Source organism: Penicillium digitatum, chromosome 3 (genome assembly GCF_016767815.1).
Source record: "Penicillium digitatum chromosome 3, complete sequence".
Lineage (NCBI taxonomy): Eukaryota > Fungi > Ascomycota > Eurotiomycetes > Eurotiales > Aspergillaceae > Penicillium > Penicillium digitatum.
In genome coordinates, this window is record NC_089386.1 from 3,126,150 (window position 1) to 3,138,749 (window position 12,600).

The following is a 12,600-nucleotide window of genomic DNA, read 5'->3' on the forward strand; positions in this document are numbered from 1 at the left end:
ATATGTTCCGATAGGCTTTGGTGACCTTAGTCTGATATCCGAGAATAAACCACAAGCGTGGCACAGATGACCTTGCTCAAGTGGTAACTGGTTAAGGCAATAATTTTATCGATCGTGATAGCTATTTAACCATTAGGATGTCGACCGCTATAGTTTTGTCTGCAGCCCTGACTGTAGCATCATTCGATGTGAAGTTTCTCGAATGAAACAACTGCCTGAACGGCCCTTGGATAGGCGAAAGACGTGGGAAAGAAGAAACAATATCATTACATCCATTACCTAGATCAACAATTGACCATGCTCTAAGCACTCTGCACCCCCCCTTTTAACTAAAACGTTGACCGGTTTGCTTGACAAGTTCACAAAGGGACCTCGAGAGGTCGAAATACAACCGAATAGAGTAGAAAGATCTGTCGTTCGCCAGAAAAAAAAAGAACCGCATAGCAACAACACATACAATAACCAATCATCAAGATTCAAGTAAACAGGCGTGTGTAACCGCAGCAGAGGTGGAAGGAAGATGCAAGGTATAAGAAAGAAGATATGCTGTAGAAAATGAGACAACGCGGCGTCTAGGTCAACTTCTGCTTAATAAAGAACGACCGCAGGTGCGAAAGCTGCCAGGCGCAGGCGGCGGACAAAACGGCGAGCTGGATAAGGGTCCAGCGCACGACTCGCGAGTTGGTGGTCTCAGACTGGTCGCGGAATTCAGATTCACGTTCCTGGAATAAGACATTAGCATGTCCGCTTCAACTATCCACAGGGGCCCTATCCATAGATTGGATGCGGGGTAATCCTTACCCGCTGGTACACCTGCTCACGACGGATATCTTGTAAACGGTGGTTGAGATCCTTGACCCGCTGCACAATGTTCTTGATTTTGTCCTTGTCCTCGGTCTCAATGTGGCTAGTCTCACCAATGGCAAGGTCGACGATGACCTTGACGGCGCCAGGGGAATTGGACAACCAGCTGGAGCTAGCATCCGTCTCAGGTGTGAAGCAGATTTTGTGCTGGCCGCCATCCGCGGCGGAGAAATGGAAGCGACCAGAGTGGCTTTCCCGCTTGGACACAACGCGGTGGTCATTGTCGAAGGTCTCGTCGACGGTGATGAGCATCTTCAAGGCGTGGTCGATCGTGTAGGTGCCGGCTTGGGGGTTAATAACTTCCGTCTCGAAACGGCCTATTTATTGATTAACGTCATTTGTTAGTTGGAAGCTCCTTCATGAAGGTTATAGAGGTGAGCGCATACCAGCCACAAGAGTACCCTTAGGTAGGTCTTCAAAGAAGCACTTGGTATGCCGGCCCTCCATGTAGAAGTACAGGGCATTAGTTGGGAACAAGAGAGAAAAGAAGGAGAGAAGAGTCAAAGCTGACGCCAGCCATGACGAGGATGTCCCAGTGAAAACCATGATGAGGAGTTGGGCAATTGGATAGTCGCACGGCCAAGTTCTATTCTCCGTGAAGGTGTCAACATCAGGGACCCATGGGGCTCCTCACCGCCTGCCGTCTCCGGAATGCCTCCCTTGTGAGCGGGAAGCCTCTGTCGATGTGATCTTCAAGCTCAACTTTCACTAGTCCTTATTTCATCAAACTAAAATTGCTCCTATCTTTCCGCCATCGCTTGTTAAATTTCTAATCGCTAAGACCAAAGAAACTGCTCCTTAGTGTCGTATCCAGGCAGACCACTACCCCGATCGAACCGCCAGAATGGCCGCGGCCGATGTTCGCGACATGCTAGATTTGCCCGCAGAAGGGCAGCCCAGACCACACAAGAAACAGAAAGTGGTCGAGAAGCGACCAGGTAGGTGTAATGCGTTATGTCAGGAGTGAGGTTGATCACTGACTGTCTCCCGCTGCAGAGGGTATTACTCGTGAATTGTACGCGCTACTGGGCGAAAGGGCGCCACCAATCGCCATTAATGAGAACAAATACAAGGGCCGTCCAAAATGGATGAACAAACTGCGCGTTCGACCATGGTAGGTTGGTGGTGCAGTTTTTTTTTTTTTTTTGGAAACCTCGAATACGTGCTAACGTTGGATCATGTATAGGAGCATGGCCCCGTTCACGAACAACGCCCGTTCCGACGGCCTGGTTTTGAACCACTGGCAGAGAAAACACGAGTCGACGCGACCACCTATTCCCGCCCCTACACCCGCTCCCGCAGAGTCTCAAACGAACTTGGATCAGCCCAAGGAAGAAGAGAAAGATGACGTACCGAAACTGCCGGAGCAGGAATATGCCTTCGCCAAGTACAACGTTAAACCGCGTTTGCCTCGTCGATACACAGACGATGAATACACTCGACATCTCACAAGTGATGACTGGTCGCGCGAGGAAACAGACTACCTGGTGGATCTCGTTACTGATTATGACATTCGCTGGGTGCTCATCGCAGATCGTTATGACTACCAACCACAGATGGACACTAAACCGGATGCGAATGCCATTGTGCCTGCAAAGCATCATCGGACAATGGAGCAGATGAAAGCGCGATACTATAAGATTGCTGCAACAATGCTCTCAATAGAGCACCCACCGTCAGAGATGTCCGAGGCCGAGTTCGAACTACATGAGAAGATGCTCAAGTTTGATCCCGACCGAGAGCGCGACCGAAAAGAACTAGCCGCCCTTCAGCTGAACCGCACAGCAGACGAGGTCCGTGAGGAGGCAATGCTACTCGAAGAATTGAAGCGCATCACAAGCAACGAGCAGAACTTCATTACCGAACGCCGAGAACTCTACTCCCGTCTCGAGGTTCCCATCAGCGTCGGCAACACCACAATGTACCAGTCCAGCGCGGGTCTTTCCCAGCTCCTGCAGACTCTTTTACAAGCCGACAAGAGCAAGAAACGCCGCTCCATCCTTGGCGATGGTGCTATCCCAAGCCCCGCTGGCCAGACTCCATCCACCGCTGGTGGCCTAGGCCGAGCCGAGACCCCCGTCACACAGGCCACCAACAAGAAGGGGTCTATCACATCAAAGGAACCCAACCAAATGGCACGCACGCTCACCACGGCGGAGGAAACAAAGTACGGTGTCCAGCATCACGAGCGTGTCTCGGCAGGCGTGCAATTCCGCAGCGACCGTGCACAGCGACTTACGCAGGCCAAGTCCAACGTGCAAACCCAAAAACTGGCAAATGCTCTTTCCGAGCTTGAGATCCCGGTCCGCCTGTTCATGCCCACTGAACGCGTATGCAAGGATTTCGAGAAACTCATTCAGTCCGTCAACATGCTTCTCGACGCCCGCAAGGTGTCTGAGAAAGTTGAAAGCGAGATTCGTGTCCTCGAAGCCACGAAGATGGAGCGGGAGCGCAAGATACGGGAAGCTGCTGGTACTTCGGGACCAAGCGCTGACCCCGAACATCCTCACGTGAAAAAGGAGACGGAAGACGGCGATACCGACCTTTTGGGTCATTCGGCTACCCTGCAGAACACACAAGGCAATGGTGTCCAACAAGGGGATGGTCATCACAAGCGGTCTGCTAGTGTGCTTAGTGGCGCAAGTGAAAAGAGCAACAAGCGACAGCGGAGATGAAAGGTTCGCTGCTCTACTGGTGATAGTCCCATACCTCTTATTGTGTGCATGTGAGAAGTGTAAGATGTATTAGGGATGGATTACCCATATTTCTGTACGATTAATGACAGTCGACTGGGAGACATACGCATAATCAAACCAACTCCATCCCCGCGGGTAAAAATAACAGCGGAATTGCCACACTCCTCGATAACAGTATGTGTATGCTTGTTCAACCAAGATACCCCCATCACTCCTGCAATGATCGCTGTGCCTCTTCGTCACTCTGCCTCCACCACCAGACTTGTACGGCTCGCCCACCGGCTTCCATAAAAAGCCCCGGGCATCCCAATGCACTCTTGATAGGCACTCGCGAGCTCCTCTGCCATGTTGTCGCTTCCGGTAGAGTTTACACGCCTCAGGTCACTTGACGGACGCTCTCGGTACTGTACTGGCACTTCCTCGCATGGTTCTTTTCGATGGTGATTCGAGTGCCTTTTGCTTCCCCTGTTTTTGGAAAACCTTAGCATCCAACGTCCACTACGAGACCGGGAAGGCTCTCCATTTGTTCTGTCAGCACTCCGGTCATTCGACGGATCGAAGTACACGGACGGCGGATGGTTTGTCTGAGCCATCGAAAAGTGGCGTTCGCCAAGTGGTGAAGCATCTGGGGTGCAGATTTCTTGCCCATGGGTTGAATCTGGGTATCCGCCGCGTTGTGGTTGATTACGAGTGGACCGGCTGGCTTTTGCCCATCGACTTAGGAACGTCTCGTCGACGTCTTCGATATAGAAGCTCCTCGCAGAAGTTGATGTCTTTGCAGAAGTTGGGGACTTCATAGAAGTCGGGGACTTGGCAGACGTTGGCGACTCCATGTGCTGTACGGGAATTGAGCTTGCACGGCGACCTTCACTTGCAGCCATCCCTTCACCGGCCAAATCCACTGCCAGAGGTACGTGCCTATTACCTCCAACTGAATGGCTCTTCATTTTGGCCCACATCGTTGGTGTCAAAACTGGTTCCCCCTTGGCATTCGTAGGACTTTTGTTGGGCGACTGTCGGCTGTCAGACCCAAACTCCGGAGTGTCTCTGTGCCAATTCCCGTTCGGAATTGGACCGCTGTTCCCTCCAACTGTTGGTGGGTGGCCCTCGGGATTTTCCACCAAGCTATACCCATAGCCCATTCGCCGGCCCCCGGTCATCCAGCCGGGACTGACTCTACGATGTGGTCCAGCGCTGTGAAGGCCGTTATCAATTCCATGAACCTGGGGTGATTCCCAGTTTGCCGCATCAGGCTGCTCAACGAACTTGCTTTTCAGAACCTCGGCACCTGATTTCCGTTCATACTGAACGGAGCCAGTCTCAGCTGCCATCTGTGCATGAATATTAGGTAAGCTATCAATTGCATTTGCAGCATGAACTCTCAGCGATTGAACGGCAGATGCCCCCCGTGAAGGGTTACTGCTTTGGCGCGAATAGAAAGAGGAGGCATCTCGTTGATGAGACATAGCTTGGTTCGGGGGCTCGGAACCTGCAATTATCGATGTCACCGATCTTTCATGCGACTGAAAGTTCTCTTGCGATGCCATTTGTGGCCCATATCTATTCGGACGTGGCAGTTCCGACATGGATGGACTAGCTGATGGCGGTCCGGACCCCATGCTTGTCCCCGCCAGTCTGTGCGAAAGGTCTAGACCAGCAAGATGCGGTACTCGGGCCTCGGAGCGTGTCCTGGGAGAACTTGTCGGTTGTCGTGTTTTGGGAACTGTAATGCCTAGGTCTTCCCTGGCTAACGAGGTCGAGGATGCCGCGCGAAAATCATTAATACCTGACCCCATGTACTGCGCCCAGCCAGCCACAAGATTCTGAAGGTTCTCCCCGCTGCTGCCTCCTACAAAGCCCTCTCGAGATCGGAGACGATCTTGATTTGCTGGAGCTATCTCTTCTTGATTGGCATATGGACTTGGGAGAGATTTGGTGGACCCATTTTGCTCGCCAAACCGCTCAATTCTGAATGACGGCACGGATTGGCTACCAGTGTCTTCGGTTGCAGGGTTGGGATGAACTGAGCATTCCCTCAAACTTCCTGGTGGCGTGGGTACATAATGCATCGCGAAGGGAGTTCCTGGGGGGTCGGATTGATCATGTCCATTGGCACCCGCCCACATCTCCAAGTTATTTCGCTCACGACTGTGCTCTATTAGATCGTGCAACCCCATTCTGCGAAATGCCGGCCACCTGGGCGACGCTTTCATATGGTCGGCATGCTGAGGACTCCCTATGCACTGGGCATCGCTATCGTATCCACGTGCGCTCATCAGGCTGCTTCCCATGTCCCCAACCGTCGATAGCCCTGCAGTTCCTTTAGTTGGATCTGGCTTCAGCTTGAGTGAGAACGGAAACATGGGACGGTTTTCTCCCGACTGTCTGGATTCTCTTGAGAATCGATGACGGAGCCGACGTGAAAGACTTGTAGATCTCCTGCTATGATGTCGGACAGGGGTTGCCGTTGATCCTGGCGGCGGGCCTGTAATATCTCGAGTTAGTCGGGTGTAATCTTGAAACAAGCATTCGTCTGAGCCCTTGCCTTGGGTTTGCTCCCTGGGACCACCCACATTCTGCATTTGACCATCTTGATATGATTGTGCGAAGCCACTCGGGGAATTAGCTCCATGTCCCCTTCGGAGACGAGGACATGTAATGAAGAACATTGGGATGTGGAATACTTACAAGATGAGCTTTTACGTGTGCTTAAATCCCCCCCCCCCCCCCCCCCCCCCCCCCCCCCACTTCTGGGCATTTGGGGGAAGGCACTACAGTGCCTTCCAATTCAGAACATCCCGAGGTTGCTCTTGCTGTTTATCGAGATGACTTGGATTGATGGATCAGTTTAACGCCGCATCAATTTGACCACTAGACCATAACGAACACCTCGGTTGATGTGGAGGGCCTAGAGCTATCTCCCAGTTTGACAGGGTGACCCTAGAGCCATGAAATGTCCGAGTCGAAATTTCTCGCACAGCATTAGCTCTCAATCCATCATCTATCCAATCACTGCTTGACTAAATTTGAAGTTGTTTGACGGTTCACAGCACAGCATAATACCGCAGTGTCACGACGGAGTGGCGAAATGAGAGAACGAGTCAAGACAGACCTCCAGTTACAATGTCTGAACAGTTGTTCAATGAATGAAAGCTACACACATTCGATTGGGAGCATTTCTGCAGATATATATATCCTCAACAATATTGTCAAGTCTCCCTCATGTAGACAAACTGTGGGTTAAACAGAGAATTTCTACCCTGTTAGAGCACTTCATAGATTTATTGGGATATTAGAAGAGTCCTCCAATCGAGACATGATGTATAACTCCGCTGCAGTTTGAGCATCACAGAACAACGCAATTGCCTAATTTGGAGATTAGTCAGTCTTGGCGGCGCAACCTTGACCAGAAACAAAATTTGGAAATATCTTCATACCTGCGCTGTCTTGAACTGCGCCTTTCCACCCTCCCTCGCAGCGAAATGAACCCGATATTGACTCTCGGAGTCGATATATGAAGGATACTTGACAGCCTCTGTGGCCGTAGCAGTTTTCGGAAACAAGGACATACTTTCCACCTCCCGTTGGGGTCTCTCTGTAGCTGCCAATGCCGTCAGCACTTTTGGTGTTATAGTCAGTGCGTCGATTCCGGCGAGCATTATCAACTCATCAAGATCCAGTGTCACACAGGCTTTCAACCGCGTGGGTAGAGAGTTCTGGTGATAGAACTGCTGTGCTTGCACACAGACACCAAGAATCGGGTCCGTGTCCTTATATCTGTAAGGAATTAGAGATCCACCCAAGTTTCCCTGGGATATGGTACCGACCCCTGATAAGTCTCAGTTTTGAGCTCATGCACAAACGGTGAGACCGATATACAGCCAGCTTCGCCCGCAAGAATCGCCTGTTCCATCGAGAAGAGAGTTGTGGCCAAAGATTTAATTCCACTTTGCTTGAGCTGACGCGCTGCTTGCATTCCCTCCCATGTCGCTGGCACTTTGGTAACCAGGCGAGACGTGTCGAAATCGGGGTCGACGATGTGGCAGATACGATGAAGTCCTGCAGGAAATGAATCAATACTCCTCTTTTGGACGTCGAATCTGAATGTTTTGATCTTACGCTGAGCATTGGTAACTATTGCTTCTGTATTGTAAGAATAACTCGGGTTGACCATGACATGGACATCTCCATGGACAGTTTGGATGACCTCAAGGGCAAGTTCGATACCCTGGACCGGTCAACTTCAAAAGTTCGTGTCACTCAATCTACTGATCGCCTACCACTACCTCCACGGCGAGTTCCTCGAGGGTGATAGTGGCAAATTGTGGGTGGATTGTGGTCGCCAACGCTATTGATCTCAATAACACGGCGCTTCTGCTGGGCTTGACAATCTCCGCTTGGATTTCGAACTGGTCTTTGATTTAGCAAATACCACCACAGAGCATCCAAACACTTTCTCCTACTTGGTTTCCTGTTGCATCTTGGAAAGGTCCGATCTCTTTGGAAGCTGATGTGACAATTTCATCAGTCTTCAGCTTAACGCGAGTCATGAGATTCACAACCTTCAGCATCGTAGGTGTCAATATCGATCTGTGTTCTTGAGCGGAGATACTCCAGTAGATTGACAGTCGCCATGTTGTCTGTCATATTGTGCGGGAAGTATCACAAGCCTGCGTACGAACTATTATGACACTGTTGGGTTTTCTCCTGATCTGTGCAAAATAACTGATTTTACCTACGATCGAGTGGAATAGATTCATAGTCAAATGGAAGATGTGACCGCATGCTTAAATAGTTGTGAGGGAAGAATCCATTGATTCACATTAAGACCGCCTTTGTTTCACCAGTGGCGAAGTTGAATAGGCCTCCTGCATGCAGCTGATGGTGTCGATCGTAGATCCATAGGAGCGATGAGTTGTGCGACGCGGGCCTCGACTCCCATTTGCAATTGAGCATTACTGACAGCAGAATGTAACCTAGGGAACATTCACTCCCTCTTCATATTTGACATTCTTAAGGGCCTCGGGTTCCGGGGTCAAGACCTGGAGTGGATTTTTAGGGCCAGAGGGTTACTACCACCTGTGCTAGGCGCTTAATGACTCAGAAACCAGTCCTAAACTGATTGAATCGAACACTGTGCAATGATATGTCTATTCCATTAAAAAATCGTATATATATTGAAAGAAAAGGAATAGGTAAAGAATTGTGCGTCTGCGTTCTGAATCCACCTAGGCATGATATTGACCAATACAACTATATACCCGCGAAACACACTTCGTCACCTGTAAATTCCAGCTGCAATGTCTCTGCGTATGCGAAGCAATATGGAATGTTTGATTAATTGTTGAATCTTGACCGGAAAAAAGCTAAAAGGTAGAGCTTTGGAGATACTTAATGCGGCAGGTCTGTTTCATTGTAACGGATAGCTATGTCAGATATGCGTGAAAGTGGCCAGGATATCATCCAATGGTATTCAACAAGCGGCGGTAAAATGTAGTGATACAAGATGCCGAGACTTGGGCTTTACAACATACTTGTGGTACGGCATTGAAGCCTCAGATTGACAGGAGCGTGTTTGGTATTGAGCTTTGCTGAAATAATGCAATCACCGGCTTTTCTTGGCCTCTATCATGTGGCGATCAAATAGGGTGACAGCAGAGCTAGAAAGGAAACTAAAAAGCAAATGAAGATGCTGCTCGAGAAGCTTTTCTTCCTGTTTGTTTCAGAATTTGCTATTTAAAACCCCATTCAAAATGCCGATATTAGATACGGCTAGAAAAGTCAACCACCCCGGTGGATATATAAAACTGCATCACAGACTACTTATCTGACCGTATTTCTAATGGATTTTCAACAACAATCATCTAAGGTGAAAGTATCGAGAAGCATACTTGCAAAACTACAAGACAGACTCGTCGTAAGAGTGGAACTATCTCATGGTCTGAACTGTTCTAAATTATCATCCATATGAATGATTGATCATGCCCATGGTTAGCATCATTCAATGTCCTAGGTATGGTTCCTCTGCAGATGTTCATGATCTCACGCAGATCATCTGCAAAGAGCAACCTGAGTCCCAGTTGTTGCCTCACATTCTTCAACGGTGTTGAGAATGTGTAGAATAAGCCATAGAGGTGACATGGCGGTGGCATGATCAACATAGCTTTTACTACTTCCTATATAGATTATGATGTTTAACCTCACGGTGGGTCAAAGACTTCAAAATCTTTTTTGCTTAGCACTATCCCTTGCGTGTATCTACCAGATCTACCAGTCACGTACACGACTTTCTTACTACTGAACTAATTATTCAAGCACTATGAGCATCCTTTATTCCTAACAGCAGGTAGATTCAAGCTGCATTCTAGAGCTGCAAGGTCTGAAGCACACTGCAGATGAGAAAAATCTCTTGGGTTGGGGCTACCATGCACCTGTGCCACCCGCAGAATTGGCGCTAGTCGAGGAAGGCGTACGATGTTAAACTTATTTTCGTCTTCCGATTATCTACATGGGGTTCCATTTCAGGTCTGGGTAGTTGAGGGGCGAGATGTTATTGCGAATAAGACCACAGGCAACCCAAGGGCATAGGTCAACCTGGAATCTAGAATCACATTATTTGTCAAATGCTAACTTTTTTTGCAGGATACAGCTGCCAGAAGAACACAGGGGTACTTGGAGACTTGCGACACAATATCTGTAGTTTTGGAAATAGCGACTTAAGTCTCTTTCTCCGTCGTGATGAGTTGATTTAAGGAAATGCGTGCATGAAAATAACCAAAATTTTCATCTTCTCGCGCATGGTCTTGGCTGTATAATAACGTCACCTTACTCGGAATGCTACGGTCGAAAAAGGCTACTGAGTATGTGGGCCGCACTGCATTGTATAGTATCTTCTGCGTGTTGGTTTCGGTGGCAGAGTCGCCTGCTGCAGGGGTTTTGGGATACCTCGTCGCAAGCTTTTGGTCTGCGGTTCCGAGGACTGTCATAAATGGCAATATGCAAGATATGCTTGACACCAGGGAGCTCATGTGGACTATGCTACCGTAAGTGGCTATGGCAAATTTTGGTATCGCGATGGGGCTGGTGATGAGTATACATGTCACTGTTGCTTGGAGGTGACAAGTGATGCTCCACTTCAATGGCGAAAATTCTCTCCAACCACACGAAGTCCAACCCGAATCCCAGAAAGCCAGTCATTCACACACACACCTTCGTATTTTGAGTAGACTAGCTCCTCTTTAAACAGTCTCAGTCTATCATCGAAGATGAAACGAGGCAAATCCGGTTGTGGGTAGAATTACAACATTCGTGAAAATGGAATTATTTACTCAATAGACATGACATTGGATTGAACTTTTGCATGGTGAGCTTTCATAGAAGCTTTTCATTATAACAATAACGTCTCAACCTACAATCCGACACACCAGAGGTATTAATTCAATCGTACGCGTGGAATATAATTCCAGCCCCAATTAAACCTTCATAGTGGATTGTGTATAACCTTCACTAACTCGGAATTACTCACCAGTCCAATCAACCGCAAAATTCTTACCTTTTAAAAAGGTGCCGATCTCATGTACCTGCGGGGTTTCAGTAGTGGAAAGTTCGTGCATTTGCTTTGCCAGTAGTTCGTGAGCGTCCTTGTATGGTTTCAGCGATAATCTCATTGATGCTTGTGGGGGACTTTGGTTTTTCAACAGCTCCTCTTGGGATAACGAGGGTAGCTTTTTTGCTTTCAGTGATGTATCAACCAGGCTACAAGGGCTACAATTGCGACACCTGCAAGAGTGCCAATGACAGCACCCGCAATCCAAGCCCTGCTGGCACTTTCACTTGGGGTCGCAGTAGGTGTTAGTGATTGACTGGCTTGCAAATCCGCAGCTCTTAGAGCTGTGGTCGTTGTCGAAGATGGAATTGTTCGTGACATCGTAGTGGATAGGGTTCAAGAAGAGCCTGGAATTGTCATAAGTCGGGGTATTCGATCTACAGGTCTTGTACCTTGGAAGGACCACAATGGGCATGCAGTACTTGACTCGGTTGTTGTTGCTTGCAATTCACGATATATCGTGTTTGCGTCCCAGCCAAGCCCACAAAAGATATTACTCGCCGAGGGGATTGCAAAAGGGGACACTTGAAACATTGTCATAATGACACATATAGCGATGCCACTGTAGTAAATAAAAAGGCCAAGTCAGTACTATGTTCATCGGTTAGAATCTACTGACGCGGAGGAGCAACTCACCAAGAACTTTTACCGCCATCATCATACGTGATCATGTTATTATTGCAGTCTGTGGTAAATGTGCATGGAATTTCATCGCAGCCGACTGCATAGGTCCCTGATTTTGTCCATGTATGTGGGTCCATCATTGCCTCGGCTGTGAAAAGGAGGTTAGTCAATTTGGTATGAAGGGTAAAACTGTTCGTCATGGAGGGCACCCTCACTGGTTGACGGGCCAAAAGACCATCCCATAAAACAAGATTCACTTTGTAGTGAGGTGTCAAACTTGGTGGTCTGGCTGTGGACTCCATAGGACCAAAGACCTCCGCCGAGAAATATCAGCGTCATACATGACCAAAACCGCGACAATGAAGTGAATACATATTGCTTCCCCTCTTGAGCTGGGGTATCAATCAACTTGAACAAGACCGACAAGGATGGCAGTCAATCCAGGTGGACTAACATTCAGAAAGGGGCGGACCACAATCGAAGATTATGATCCAGCAGCTTAGCCTATTTGCTTTCCGCGAAAACCGTCTTGCTTATACCAACTGCGCTTCAGCAATTGCTCGATCAGGATGGGGGGCTGACTGGAAGATACTTGTGGTTTTCATGAAGTCGACATGAACGAGGCTACTAGCACAGAGTGGGTATGTGGATAATCTCAGAGAATATGAGAGTCGACTTGTTTTTTCCACCAAATTATGTATTCAGCAATCGAATCTTGGCCGGTGGATAGTTCATGGCTCAATCGTACTCTGTGAGGTACTCGAATGACTTGGCGCAGTGGAAATTAGGAGAATCCTTCGGGCTCGGCCG

The 12,600-nt window shown here is 48.7% G+C and overlaps 4 protein-coding genes across 4 annotated transcripts; 1 reads left to right on the forward strand and 3 right to left on the reverse strand.

The window, feature by feature from the left end:
- Positions 1–572: 572 nt before the first annotated feature.
- Positions 573–1,410, reverse strand: Pdw03_8660 (GOLD; the record flags this gene model as incomplete). Its single annotated transcript, XM_014682380.1, has 3 exons — positions 573–722; positions 802–1,181; positions 1,251–1,410. 3 exons carry the CDS (start codon positions 1,408–1,410, stop codon positions 573–575), a joined length of 690 nt encoding a protein of 229 aa, XP_014537866.1.
- Positions 1,411–1,708: 298 nt separating this feature from the next.
- Pdw03_8661 (SWR1-complex protein 4) lies at positions 1,709–3,539 on the forward strand (the record flags this gene model as incomplete). The annotated part of the gene is made up of 3 exons (XM_014682381.1): positions 1,709–1,802; positions 1,861–1,978; positions 2,051–3,539. 3 exons carry the CDS (start codon positions 1,709–1,711, stop codon positions 3,537–3,539), a joined length of 1,701 nt encoding a protein of 566 aa, XP_014537867.1.
- A 260-nt stretch (positions 3,540–3,799) lies between these two features.
- On the reverse strand, positions 3,800–5,923 carry Pdw03_8662 (uncharacterized protein; the record flags this gene model as incomplete). The annotated part of the gene is made up of 1 exon (XM_014682382.2): positions 3,800–5,923. The coding sequence occupies one exon, from the start codon at positions 5,921–5,923 to the stop codon at positions 3,800–3,802; it is 2,124 nt and encodes a 707-aa protein (XP_014537868.2).
- Positions 5,924–6,833: 910 nt separating this feature from the next.
- On the reverse strand, positions 6,834–8,131 carry Pdw03_8663 (Transaldolase; the record flags this gene model as incomplete). Its single annotated transcript, XM_014682383.2, has 5 exons — positions 6,834–6,926; positions 6,998–7,337; positions 7,388–7,788; positions 7,841–7,969; positions 8,024–8,131. 5 exons carry the CDS (start codon positions 8,129–8,131, stop codon positions 6,834–6,836), a joined length of 1,071 nt encoding a protein of 356 aa, XP_014537869.2.
- Positions 8,132–12,600: the final 4,469 nt, after the last annotated feature.